A 14,489-nucleotide genomic window follows, 5' to 3' on the forward strand; every position below is an offset into this window, starting at 1 on the left:
CTGGTCCCAATGCTGTATCTAGATTCTGTCCCGGGGTTTCTGTTTGCCCTGGTTAGGTGCATTAGTCCTGATTTCTATATCTTTGACTCTGTCCCGGGTATTTTTTATTATCTGCCCCCTTTATATTCTGTCCCGGGGTTTCTGTCTGCCCTTGTTGGGTGCCTGAATTCTGATTCTATATCTTTGGGTCTGTCCCTGGGTTTCTCTCTGACCCTGGTATTATTGCATTAGTCGTGATTCTGATTTATTTGCTCTATCCCGGGGTTTCTTTCTGCCCTGGTTGGGTGCGTTAGTCCTCATTCTATATCTTTAACTCTGTCCCGGGGTTCTTTTTTAAATCTGCCCATTCTCCCCCCGCCTTTCGATTGTTGCTTTAGTCCTGATCCAAGCTGAGCTGAGCTGAACTCTGTGGCGTGTGTTGCTTGTTGCCCCTGGGTCTGCTCACGGCCTCTGGCTGATGTTTACTGTGTGATTGTCCCAGATCAATCCGCTGGCATGGTGGAGGTGATGGTGGTGGTGGCGGTGGCAGTAGCAAGCAGCTGCTCGCCGTTTCTTCCGAGTTTCGCGATCCAATTGAGGATGTTCTCTCCCATGTAAAACGCGAGCATTTTAACCATGATTGCCGCGGGACGCCAGCAAACGCAGATCCGCTTCTTCAAACACAGGGCAAATGTAAACAGCTAAAAAAAAAAACTTTTTTTAAAAGAGAAAAGAAAACCTTAAGAAAAGCTTGCACGATTCATTGTTGTATGATGATCGCTAATATCCGGATCTTTTTCGTGGAGTTGATGAAAAAACAGTGGAATATACACAAGAAATACAACGATCGCTTAATGCAGCGATTAATACTGTGTTGAACTCGGAAAGACGCTGGGCTGCAATGAGTTAGTTATCACAACCGTATATTCTTTTTTTTTTGTTTTGTTGCTTTATTTATTTGAGTGTCTGAAGGCAAAGCAGCAAAAGATCGTCGTTTGTGTGTCCTGTGCAATTTTTTCTTGTGTGTGTGTGTGTGTGTGTTTTATATTTTGCTGGCTACTGGATAGATTTTATACTCACACACACCACACACACCTACAGACAGAGCGACAAGAAAAGTTGTCCTGAATATTGTTTGCAAAGGTTGAGGGAAGGATGGGGGATTTCGTAGCCCCCACGGCTGCAAACGGCAACAACCCTGCGATCGCTAACGCCGCCGGTACCAACAACGGCAGCAGCGGCATTCCGAAGCACAGCACGGTGGTGCAGAGGCTCCGGCAGCGGATCGAGGGCTTCAGGAGACACCACAACAACTGCGAGGTGAGGCGCCAGCAAGCCCAGGCTCAACAGATTGAACTGGACCGGCAGGAGACCTTGACGCTCCACCAGAGGTGTCTGGAGCTCAAGGCGAAGAAGACGGGCAAGCACAAGCAGGACGGTGCTTTCAGGAGCAAAAACTGCGAGCCCGAGCCTCCCTCCGCTCTGCCCGTGGTGTCGGCGGCTGCGGATCAGAGGACCAACACTCTGATCGCGGTAAGGGAAACTTTACAAGTCTGCGTCTTGTCCGCGTTTAAAGGTCCGGAGGCTGGTGCCTCCACTGCCATTGGTCATTGATGGGGAGTGGAGGGGGGGCGGAGGGGGGGGGGGGGTTGTATTGTAGAGCTTAAGGGGAGGAGGAGGAAACCCCTTCGTACCTGTAGGTTTATGATGAGAAACTGTTTTTTTTTATAAAGCTGGATGGTTGTTCAAAACGCAGGAGTTTCAGACAAACTTGAGATAATGTCCTGCAAATACGAAATCTGAAACTCCTACAACTCTTGCAACCTTAACAATGGGAATCAAAATAATCCTGTAATGTGACATTTGATTTAGGACCACTTGACATTGCATTTTGTTTCACGGTTTTTGCACCTTTTTTTTAGGAATGTGTACTTTTTCCTAAATAAGAATTGTGCAAATCTAGCTCAACTAAATACGCTCTTGTTTTCATAGTCACGAAGCAACGAGCTAATGTTTCACTTTCTGTACTGAATTTTTCTTTATACCGTGTCTCCTGCAACATTGCCATCAGTTGGGTTTGTTTCTTTGGTGAGAAAGCATGCATCTTTCAGACAGGAAGCTCGGAAACCCGAATGCAGCTACTTGTGATACCACAAAGTGCAAACCCCCCCCACCCCACCCCGAACCAGGCAGCTTTTTTAAAAAAAAGCTCCTTGCTGTTTCTCCAGTCGACGTGCTGCAATCGAGTCGAGATGTTTTGATCGCTCCATTCTACTCTCAGTTTCCTGCCCCAGTAAAAGGGGAGTTGCTTTACGGCTGGTATTTAAAGAGATGGGTGGGACTTGGCTGGTGGAAGGAGGGGGAAGCAGTTGAAAGATTCCCATCCGAGAGAGAGAGAGCGCTCAGATGGACAGCTCAAGTCTCCTCCAGCACAACTAGAGCTCAGCGTTAGCAGATTCCCCGCTTAGAGAACATTGTTAATATTTACTTATTTATTCAGCTGGGATTATCTGTTTCACCAGCCTTCCAAAGCGTTTCACAGAAGTGCAAGGAAGACAGACACCTAGTCAAGGGGGGACAGATTGCGAGGGACGGCCAAAAGCTTGGTCAAAGAGGTGGGTTTTAAGGAGGGTCTTAAAGGAAGAGAGGGAGGTGGAGAAGTGGAGGGGTTTAGGGAGGGAATTCTAAAAAGTGGGACCTAGGCAGCTGAAAAGCACAGTCACCAGTGGGAGAGCAAGGGAAAGGGGGGGGGGGGGGGATGCACAATTGTTTGGAGAGGAACGGAGAATTCAAGGTGGGGGTGGGGTATTATAGAGCTGGGGGACAATACAGAAATTGGGAGGGGAAAGGCCATGATGGAATATAAATACGAGAATGAGAATTTTAAATTTGAGGTGTTTGGGGATTGGCTGTCAACGTAGGTCAGCAAGGGCAGGGGTGATGGGTGAGTGAGACGGACAGAGTTTTGGATGAACTGAAGTTTGTGGAGGATGGGAGGCCAGCCAGAAGAGCATCGGAATAGTTGGGTCTGGAGGTGACAAAGAAAAAAAGAACTTGCATTTATATAGTGCCTTTCACATCTTTAGGATGTCGCAAAATGGCTCACAACCAATAAATTACTTTTGATGTGTATTCAGTGTTTTGTAGGCAAATGTGGCAGCCAATTTGCACACAGCGAAGTCCCACAATGAGATAATTGACCTGATAATCTGTTTTGGTGATGTTGGTTGAGGGATAAATGTTGGCCGGGCCACCAGAAGATCTCCCTGCTCATCGTCAAATACTGCTAAGGGATCTTTTACAGGCATTTGAACATGCAGGCAGGACCTTAGATTAATATCTTATTTAAAGGATGGCACCTCTGACAATGCAGCACATCCTCAGTACTGCAATGAATTGTCAGCCTAGATTTATGTCCTGGAGTAGGGCTTGAACTCATAACCTTCTGACTCAGGCAGACTGATAAAGGGTTCAACAACAGATGGGCTGAGTAGTGGCAGAGGCGGGTGATGTTACAGAGGTGGAAGTAGGAGGTCTTTGTGATGGAGAGGAGGAGTGTGTGAATGATTGTGCAGAAAGATCAAGCAGCATGAGGAGGGATAATGCACCACGGTCACAGTCATAGAGAATGTTGGTTCATGACTTTGCTTAGGGCCTTTTCAGTGCTGTGGGAGGTGCAGACTCTTGTTTGGAGAGATTCAAACATGAATTTGCAGGAGTGGTGGGCACAGATCTAGAGGCAATAGCACATTCAAGAACCTAGGAGAGGAAAGCAAGGTTGGAGATGGGATGGTGGTTAGCGAATAGAGGAGTCAACGATGGGGTTTTTGAGGAGGGGGTGATTATGGCAATTTTGAAAGGGCAGGGGACAGTGTCTGAGGAGAGCGATCTATTTATAATGTGCAATATTCAATTAAAGTGGAACCCAGGAAGGGAAGTTGGGTGATCAGGAGTTTATTGGGAAGGAGTTGAGGGAGCAGGAGGTAGGTCTCCTAGATGAGATGAGATTGGAGGCCATGGTGGAGAAACTAGAAAGAGACGGGCGTTCAAGACTAGAGTATTGACGGGACTGGGGGGGAGGTTTGGCTTAGTGGAGAAAGGGACAAAGCAGCAAAGACAGCTGAACAGATGATTAGCATGGAGGGGCAGGGGAGAGGGGTTTAAGGAGGCAGTCAGTAGTAGAGGAAAGGATCCTGGGGTTTTCTTTGACTGCCAGGATGATTCTATATTAGTGGGCTGTTTTAGCAGAGGAAAGTGAGGCATGGTAGAGCTTGATGTGGTCAAGCCAGATCTGGTGATGGATGACAAAGCCAGTTGTGTGCCAAGTACGAGCAAATTTGCACCCCTTGAGGGAGTAAAAACGGGGTCCATTTCAGGGCGAATGGCCAGGATGGGAGACAGTGAAGATTTTGCTGGGGACATGGGCATCAGAGTTGGAGGTGGTTGAGCATCAGAGTTGGAGGTGGTTGAGCAAATCGTGGTGAATGGAGGGCCAAAGGTTAGGCAGTATGGAGTTGGTGCAATCATAAGCGACTTGAGGGAAGAGTTTTTCCAGGGATGATGCTGATGGTCGAAATACACAGCAGGTCCATCACCATCTGTAAAAAGAAAAGGCTGGTTAATGTTTTGGGTGTAGATCCTTGGTCAGACAGTATGGCTCAAAGCCCACTCATTTTCTCTGGGATTGGGGAAGAAGAATGCATCTTAGTATCAGTCTGGTAATTTGATCCTTTGTGATGTGTGAACTAGGTTGGGGACGGGGACGGAGATAAGTGATAAAGGATGGTTGTCCGTAAACCTAAGCAGCATTGGGGGATATTTTAATGTGAATAGGTTTAAAGGGAAAGGGAGTGAGTTCATTGCCTCTTTTATCTTAATATAAATATTGTTTTTTAAATAGAGGAACAAGTCTACTTTTATATTGTTCTGAAATTAGATCTCATATAAATTGAATAAATTTTAGTGCAGCTGTAAATCACATGAACTCCAGCGGTAGGCTTCATGATGGTACTGATTTTGGTTGACATTATGAACTGGTGGTGGATTTGCATCTAATAACCCGTCTCATCATGTCTCACATGTAGCCCTGTTCACCCCCATGTGCAGATTCTTCCCCTCCCCTGCTGTTAGTTCTTACTGCTTTTTCCTTGACGTCTGTACTTCTCTAAATTCCGAGAAGGTGTTGAGCAATGTTACCAGGAGAACTTCACTCAGTCCACTTGCTCTGATTTGAATGCAGGTTGTGGCCCTGAATCTCATTATATGAATAGTATAGATCGATACTGGACATACACCTGGGGTTGTTCTCTGCCATTAACAACATATTGAAAAAGACAGGCTCTTAAGCGGATTCAAATGGAATATAATGTTATTTTTTATTTTGTTTACACTGGCAGTTAGGGATTGGAGCAGACCCAGTCTCTGCTTAAATCTAATTTCCTAGTTCTATGCAGTGACTAAATGTGTTGAGCCATGTAGACCATGATTGATCTCTGGGCCTATGTTGACTTATATGATCTTAGCCAGCTAACAGTGTGCCTCAGTATCCCTGAGTTAAGAAGGGGGCAAATCAACCAAGGTTTCCATTCCTGATCACCATCCAATGATCTGTGCTGGTACATCTGTGTGTGGACATCAAACAAGGACAGAATTGGCCAGACAGTGGATTTGAATCCCACTCATTTGCTTTGGAGGGAGCAGGAGAAGGGATATAAACCCCAGCAGAATTGGGTAGAATCTTTCAATGTTAACAGGTTAAAATAGAAAGCGAGTGAGTCTGCGTGCCTCTTTTATCTCAAAGCAAACCTCCTCCGCACCCTCCCCCACTTGAACAGCCCACTGATGCACACTGTCTAGGTCCATACATGAAAAATTGCAACTTGAGCAAGGTACTGGAGGATTACTAGGGCCTACGTACCCCAGTCTGAATTGGCACATTCAAGGGCGCACGAGGAAAAAATGTTTTTTTTAAAAAAGATTGTAACTGTACATTTTTCAGTATTCCATCCAGCTTCTGAGAAGAGCTGCTGTTTTCAACAGCTAGAAGGGCATCATTGGAGTCAGAAATCATCACGACAGTGAATTGTACGCCTGATTTCACGATCTCCCATGTCTGAAATAAAAGCAAAGCAAGTACAGAATTCCATGTTTTGAATTCACGTTCCAGTGTATTTTATAAGAAGCCTGCAGCTAATTGAAGTAGGAAGCACAGTTGTCAGTTTAACAGCTCCAGTTCCTCAACTCCAGAATGAAATACATTGGGATGTCCATACCGAGCCTTCGTAAATACTGTGTAACGATTGAGTCATGGTTGTCGAGTATGGTTCAGGAATGAGAGCCTTCAGTCATTTATCTATTAATGTCATGTAAATAGTCTGACCCCTGCATTGTGATGCTGAGAGCAGGGTCATTGACTAGAACTTGGTGAAGAAATGGGATCACCATTACTGTATCTGTCTCAGTTGTCTCTCAGTTAGGGCTACAAAGATAAGTCTGTGAGGAAGAGCTGCTTAACAGAGTAGTGGCACCTGGCACAGTTTTAAAAATAAGCTTCTCCCCTCCTCTCATGAAGCCTCTGCTTCATTCCTGGTTATAGTTCTGTAAGTGGCCGTCCACTCTCCAGTACTTCATCTTAGTGGCCGTTCTTCATGTTTGGGCTTGGACAGCGGATGTCAGCAGATTATTGGACCCTGGCAGGCATCGCAACCAAGTGCAATCCTGTCCTCACTCAACCTCCACGCATACGCACTTCCAGCAGGGACAGGATGCTCCCACATTCGGGAGGACCGGGCTACGGCAGCTTGCTCGTCAGCTCAGTTACATGGTCCTGTTGTGATCGATCTGCTGTTCTACTGATTGGTTTTGATCAGGCCGCCCAGCGTTCATTTAGTTTAAAAGTTTCCACTCCCACTTTTCTTCTTTCCTCTTCTGAAGGTACTGCCTCTTGTTAGGGTTACGGTTTCATTTGCCCGTCACTGGTTAGCAATCAAGAGCAAGATCTCTGGTTGAATTTTCTCCTCTGTAGTTTTGGCAGCCAATCAGGAAATTCCTGGTGATGGTTACTAACTTCTAGTGTTGTCAGCAGGACTTTGGTAAAATGTAATGGTGAAATTTTAATATTGTGTCCACTCAAAACAAAACCTCCCAGCAGTACAGTCATACATTGGTGGAAGAGCTACTAATGGTTACTGTCCTTTCACTGATGGCAGAAGCAGTTTGACATGATGAATCTCAAAGTATCACACAAGAAACATGTTGGCACAGTACCGAATTGTATTGGCCGGAGTGTGACGTTTCCTGTAGTATATTCGCACTAGTTCACCGCATAAACCTAATAACAGCAGTGAGCGCACTTCATTGTACTATTCCTTAGAAACACAGGAGGTAATCTGTGTAAAGAAGGAAAAATTGAACAGAAGCTCCCACATGCAGGAGCACAGGACAATGACTGCTCCTTGTTACAGGTTTGTCAGACCAGTTACCCAGTCATGTTGTGACTGATGTGTTGCTCGACTGATTAGTGTTCATTTTATTTTAAAAGTTCCCTCTTCCAGTTTTCTTCCTTCCTCTTCTGAAGGCACTGACTCTTGCCGGGGGCATTCCACGGGCTCTTTTGACATGTAAGCCTGGATATTCAGTGTCTGCAGGCTATTCAATTTTGGAAGGCAACCCCAGTTGAGTCTGATACCATCCTCGCATGCCACTAGATAGCAATGAGAAATGAGAGGCCGAATGCAGTTGCTCCAGTTGCTTTCCTAGCTGGGATCAGACAAAGGATCAAACCTGAGATTTTCTTATCTCTATCATATGTGATTCACTTACACAGTAAAACGTCAGGGGAGTATCATGAAATTCTGATGGTAAATAGGCCTGTGAGAGATCCAGTCCTTGCTGCCCAAGTTGCACTCACCGGGAATTTCCTCGGGAATCTGCTGATCTGCAGCCGTAATTTCCGCGTGTACCCAGGGTTTCTGCTGCTCTTCCACCAACCATTTGGGAGAACCCCTGAGGAAGTACCTGGTGACTGTGTATGCCTTTATCAGCTGTGTCAGCACCATATGGACCTACAAGTGCAGACACTATGTGGTCACATAGACACATACAGTAGCTGGGTGATTGTGGTATGGGACAAGCAACTCCGAGGTCATGAGTTCACATCCCACCATGGTAAGTTGTGAATTTGAACTGGAAAAATGTAGTAATTTGTGAGCTGGCAAGAAAATGCTCTGAAAGCTGCCAGGTTGTTGTAAAAGCATACCTGGTTCACGAATGTCCTTCAGGGAAAGGAACCTGCCATCTCTACCCAGTCTGGCCTACATGTGACTATGGTCCAGATTCCAGTCCCTTCAGTCCATTTTCAGGGCAACCATGGATGGGCAATAGATGCTGCCTTGCCAGTTTTGACACATCTCAATGTTAAATTTAAGAAAAATGCAATGTGTGTGACATTTGTCCTAATTTTGGTCAATATTTTCTGTTGTGTGTGTGTGTCTGCGTGTGAGAGAGACATAAGCTCCGATTTTAACTCTGGGCGTGAGTGTGAAGGCCTGGGTGAACGGCAAGGTGTATCAGGGCACTGCACAAGACCAGGAGAGATTTTAACTCCCGGGTCTCATTTCCATGTTCAAGATCAGACACCTGCCTAAACCCTGTGGGAATCACTAGATGGTCAGCGGTTGGTTGGAGGCCGCAGCCAAGGACCCAAAAGAACAGTCCATGGTACTAAGATAAGTGGTTGAGGGGTGGTGGGGTGTTGATTGTGGTAGGGGGAGGGGGGAAGCCTGGGCAGAAGAGGCTCTCCTACTCCTGGTGGTAGGAAGGAGCACCGCATGAACTGGGAAGTCAGTACTGTGCCCATATTTGAACCCTCCCGCCCACCCTGTTCTCATCGGGGGGGGGGGGGTTAAATTGGGGCTATTGACATGGATTCCTGCCCCCCTCCTCCCCCCCCCCCCGCCAGCTTTTTTGTCCTTCTCTTTTGAAGGAGGGGACACCTTCTGAGGTAGGGCTCCAGAGGGGCTGCCAGTCTCCAGAATTTTATCCGAATGGCCATTCTTGATGTGCAACTTTGGACAGTGGTGGCAGGCTGTCATCTGTTGAGAGAGGGGTGGTGGAAGGATACATCATCGCCAAGTCCTCCCTGATTTTTCACACCCTATTGTGTTGTCACTGGGCAGTGATCGAGAATAATCCAGGTTTATCCCTCACTACCTAACTCAGGGATACCAAGACCAGTTGTATTTCCCCCTCAGTCAGAATTGAAATGACTGGGTTAATTTTGTTGGGCTGATTTAAGATCTCACTCTCTCAGCTTCCATCAGTCAGCAGCCGGGTTTTTCTCCCACTTTTAAATTTATAGCGCAGGTACCATAACCTTCCTTAAAGCAGCCTAGAACCATGATTGCAGCCTGACAGCAATGTGCGATCTGTGGTTTCCCCTCAGTTTATTGTCATTGAAGCTTTTAAAACAATGACAGTTGGAAATGCAGGACTCTTGGCTCCTGATTGGTCTTTTACTAAAGTATTTCTATGTAACGTTAAATATTTACTGTACTTGTATACTTGAAGAACTAAACACTGTCTGAAGAAGTACAGAAACATTGCCTTTGAAGTGCGGAATAATAAATAGATAAGTGCCTGTTTCATTAGTAGTAATTATTCAGTTAATTCATACTAAAAGAGCACTATTCTCTTGGGCCTGTTACTGCAGGGTGGAGTGTTCGCACTTGCTGAGAGGAGACTGACCTGCACTGATGCTGGGGGATTGTCCCTGTGCAGAATACATTTTAAGTGACATTTTTTCTGCACACACAGGAATTCCCTGCCCTGTGAGTAATTTTTTTTGGGAGGGATATATTGCACGCACTCTGTACAATAAAAGCCAAGCTTTGTGCATTCAGGTTCCCCTCGGTGTCCTTATTTAACATACGACTGATTGCAGTAGGAAACCTTTAATCTGTAGTGTTCTGAAGGTTTTATGATATCACCAGTGGGCGGGGTTGAGCTGGGAGGAGGGGGGTGGGGGAGGTGGACTATTTCAGGCAGCAAAAACAGAAGGTTGTTTTTGTTAATACAGTCAACAGTTCCTGTTGCCTGGAATGCTGTGGAATGTGGCTGGAGTGCACCAGTGACCATGTTGCTTCCCCCCCTCCTCCCTTAGTAAATTCCAGATAACAAGGCCTTGCTTGAGCATTTACAGCATAGCCTCCATCACCTACTCTTGTAGGTAATGGAAATTGACTGACAGATAATGGAGAGTCCCCAAATTTTTAGTGTTACACATATGACACAGGAATGTAGAAAAAATACAAGATTAATAACAGAAGAAGCATTATGTAGTTTCTTACCAAGGAACTCCTGCCTCAGCTTATCTGCTGTTGAAACCCTCATCCATGCCTTTCTTACCTCTAGACTCGACTATTCCAATGCTCTCCTGGCTGGCCTCCCACCTTGCACCCTCCGTAAACTTGAGCTCATCCAAAACTGCTGCCCGTATCCTAACTCGCACCAAGTCCCGTTCACCCATCACCCTTGTGCTCCCAGTCTGGCAATGCCTCGATTTTAAAATCCCTCCATGGCCTCACTCCTCTCTATCTCTGTAACGTCCTCCAGCCCTACAACCCTCTGAGATCTCTGCGCTCCCCAATTCTGGCCTCTTGCCCATCTCCAATTTTAATCACTCCACCATTGGTGACAGTGCCTACAGCTGCCTAGGCCTTAAGCTCTGGAATTCCCTCCCTAATACTCTCTGCTTCTCTACCTCTCCTCCTTTAAGACACTCTTTAAAACCTACCTCTTTGACCAAGCTATTGGTCATCTGTCCTGATATCTCCTTATGTGACAAGGTGTCAAATTTTGTTTGATAACGCTCCCGTGAAGCGCCTTGGGATGTTTTACTACATTAAAGGTGCTATATAAATGCAAGTAGTTGTTGATGATGATGATGATGATGTTGAATTGTCCTTGGGAGTTCTCTTCACACACGGACTTTTGGATTGCGCTTTGTTGATTTTGTGTCATCAAGAGCTCTGCTCTGTGATTGGTGGTCAGGGAGCATGACTAAAATGGGAGACAAGTGGAGTTTGTCTCTCCACCATTTGAGATGCCTCAAATCAGTGCAGCACTTCCTGTTAGCTACCAGGCCGGGAATTGACAGCCTGTGCCAACCGAGGGAGGCAGATTTGAGTGACCAGTGACCCTCGGACTGGAAGCCACTTCTTTCTGCTGAGCAGCAACCATTTCACCACTTGTGCTGCTGGGACACCCAGCAGAAAATAGGGGGGACAGAATTTCTGCTGGAGTTCCCTGATATCCCGCCGTAAATTCGGCAAAAGATCGGCGGAAACCCTAGAGAAACAGCATAAGCAGCTGCGGGATTTCCTCCAGAATTACAGCAGACGAACAGGAGAACCCCCATAGAAATTCTAGTTCCATATGTTTTAAGGCAAATGTAACAAAACCTAAATTATTTTTAACTGTCTTGGGTGAAAGAATACCTTCCTGTTACAGAGTTTAATGTGTGGTTGTAGGTGGGGAACTTGCAGATGCTTTAGCCATGATCTTCTTGATTCAGGAATTGTCCCTTTGGATTGAAAAATTTCCAGTCACTCCATTTGATGTGCGGAGGAGAAGCAGAGAAATGGTGGTGGAAGTTATATACAACTGGGACAAGATTTTGGAAACAAGGCAGCTGCATTTTTGTTGAGACTGTATGGTGTAACTGGGGACAGGAAGTTCATTTTCAGACACTTTATGTGGTGCACCAGTTTTTACGTAATGATTTGCTTCAATTCTTAAGTGGCCTGTTACCCACTAAAACGTCCTTGAAAATGAATGCTTTCTTTGTGGAGAGTCAACGAAAGCTAATGAAGTGTTTTTTTCACATTTCCGCAATCATATTTAGAATTGTCATGTGCTCACACACTGCATTGTTTTGGCTGTCTGCTTGTAGTTCAAGATGCATGTGTAGTAGGACATAGCTACTGCTATGTAGTTACTGCCCGAGGGAGATGGAGCTGGTGTAATTCTGAGTCGGGTCGACTGTCCCTTTGCAGCTTCTGGTGTTGAAAATTATTTTTTTTAGAAGCCTGAAGGGCCAAGGCACACAGTGCAGGACACAACCATGATTAAAAAGTGTAGGAAGGAAGATGAGGTAAATCAAAAAGCAGTGACTGGATAACATTAAGTTTGATTTTTAAAAGCCTGTAGATTATAAGAGGAAGAAAAAACTAAAGGGTGGGGGAGGTGGGAGTAATGGGTTCCACTGCTTCGAGGTCCTGGGAATGGTTGGAATTTGAGCTGGAGACTGTACAATGAGTCTTGATTTCAGCAGAGTGGGGGTATTTAGACCGTAGAAGGAACAAGGGAAGACATTTCAGAGGTGTAAAGACCATAACTGTATCAATAGTATAGAGAAAGATGAGAAAAGTTCGCATTAATAAAACTCATAAGGAAGGTTGACCTTTTCAATTCCCCTGGAGTTGTACCTTTGGTTTAGTTGCCCTTTTAAAGGAATGTCACTTCCCATTCGGTTCAAACCCAATTTGGCCTGCTAGCAGCATGGTGCCTTGCTTAACTTGGCCAAGCCTATTCCAAGGGGCAGCATTCACTGACTGCACCACTTAAATAATCTTACCTGCCCAGAGTGCTTACTCGCACAATATATTAGCCAGTCTTGTCTACCTCTATTACTGTAGTCCAAGGCCCATCAGTACCTGCTGAGGAATGATATTGCTCTCCCTGGTGGGAGCCAGGTTTGACCTGATACCTTACAGCAGTGGTGTCCATGGGAACAAGAGTAGGCCATTTATCCCCTTGAGTCTGTTCCACTGTTTAATTAGATCATGGCTGATCTGTACCTCAACTTCATTTACTTGCCTTTGGTCCATATCCCTTACCTAACAAAAATCTATCAATCTCAGTCTTGAAAGTTTCAATTGGCCCAGCATCCACAGTTCTTTGGGGGAGAGAATTCTAGATTTCCATTACTCTTTTTGTGAAAAAGTCCAATGGATAAATCCTAAATTAGAAGACCAAGATCTCTTAGTATCGGCAACATGACAACCCCGGAACCCTGCAGTGGTTCTGCTGGACAACCTCCATAACTCTGCCAGGTGACAGGTAGAGCCCTCTGGAAAATGCAGGGGCCTGGTTGTGCTGGATCTCTACCAGTTCCAGGATTTTCTACCATACCTTGTAAGGAGCAGAAACTCTGCCTGACCCTTACAATTGTTGAGGGAGAATGCCAAGAGTCGGGAATCTCTACTCTGGGAGTTCTTGCTTGTCTGGATCAGATGGGACCCAGCCAGTAATACCTGAGGCCAGTACACCAAGTAAGATGGGTGAAAGTATTTTTATATTTATTTTGGGGATAAGGGCTTCGCTAGCAAGGCCAGCATTTTATTACCCATCCCGAGTTGCCAGTGAGAAGGTGGTGGTGAGCCTTCTTCTTGAACCACTGCAGTCCATGTGGTGAAGATACTCCCTCAATGCTGTTAGGTAGGGAGTTCCAGGATTTTGACCCAACAACGATGAAGGAACGGCGATATATGTCCAAGTTGGGATGGTGTGTGATTTGGAGGGGAACTTGGAGGTGATGGAGTTCCCAGACACCTGCTGCCCTTGTCATTCTAGGTAGTGAAAGTCACAGGTTTGGGAGGTGCTGTTGAAGGAGTGTTAACATGTTGCTGCAGTGCATCCTACAGACATTGTAGCCACGGGTGCGCAGGTGGAGGGAGTGGATGTTTAAGGTGGCGGTTGGGCTGCCTTTCCCTGGATGGTGTTGAGCTTCTTGAGTGTTGTTGCAGCTGCACCCATAGAGGCAAGTGGAGAGTATTCCATGACACTCCTGATCTGAGTTTTTTAGGTGGTAGTGAGGCTTTGGGGAGTCATGAGATGAGCCACCAGCAGCAGAATACCCAGCCTCTGACATGCTCTGATAGCCGCAGCATTTATGTGGCTTGCCCAGTTGAGTTTCTGGTCAATGGCGACCCCCAGGATGTTGATGGTGGGGGATTTGGCGATGGTAATTCCATTGAATGTCAAGGTGAGGCGGTTAGACTCTCTATTACATAGAATGTACCTTCTGCCATACCATTAAATTATTATAGGTGATGTGAATTAACCCTATTTTTCCCTACTTACACTTTGCGTATACGAGGAATTCCTGCCAGTTCTGGACTTATTCATGGTGCGCTGTTAGTGGCACGATAGGACTGAGCAGAAGGCCGGTCAACATCTTAACAAGAATCAAAATTTCATAGACTGTACAGCACAGAAACAGGCCATTCAGCCTAAATTCACATGAGCCTCCTCCAACCCCTCTTCATTTAACCCTATCAGCATATCCATCTATTCCTTTCTCCCTCATGTGTTTATCTAGCTTCCCCTTAAATTCATCAATGCTATTCGCTTCAACTTTAGGCCAAATGGCCTCCTTCCGTGCTGTAACCTTTCTATGATTCTAACTACTCCTGTGGTAGCGAGTTCCACATTATAACCACTCTCTGGGT

At 45.8% G+C, this 14,489-nt stretch overlaps 1 protein-coding gene across 1 annotated transcript in view; it reads left to right on the forward strand.

Moving 5' to 3' along the window:
- Positions 1–498: 498 nt before the first annotated feature.
- maml3 (mastermind-like transcriptional coactivator 3) overlaps positions 499–14,489 on the forward strand; it is a 419,116-nt gene continuing 405,125 nt past the window's right edge. Inside the window, exon 1 of the mRNA XM_067994004.1 lies at positions 499–1,512. Within this exon, the coding sequence (XP_067850105.1) occupies positions 1,135–1,512 (378 nt within the window). The 5' untranslated portion in view covers positions 499–1,134. The remainder of the gene's footprint in view (positions 1,513–14,489) is intronic.

Source organism: Heptranchias perlo, chromosome 1, assembly GCF_035084215.1.
Source record: "Heptranchias perlo isolate sHepPer1 chromosome 1, sHepPer1.hap1, whole genome shotgun sequence".
In the NCBI taxonomy this organism is placed as follows: domain Eukaryota; kingdom Metazoa; phylum Chordata; class Chondrichthyes; order Hexanchiformes; family Hexanchidae; genus Heptranchias; species Heptranchias perlo.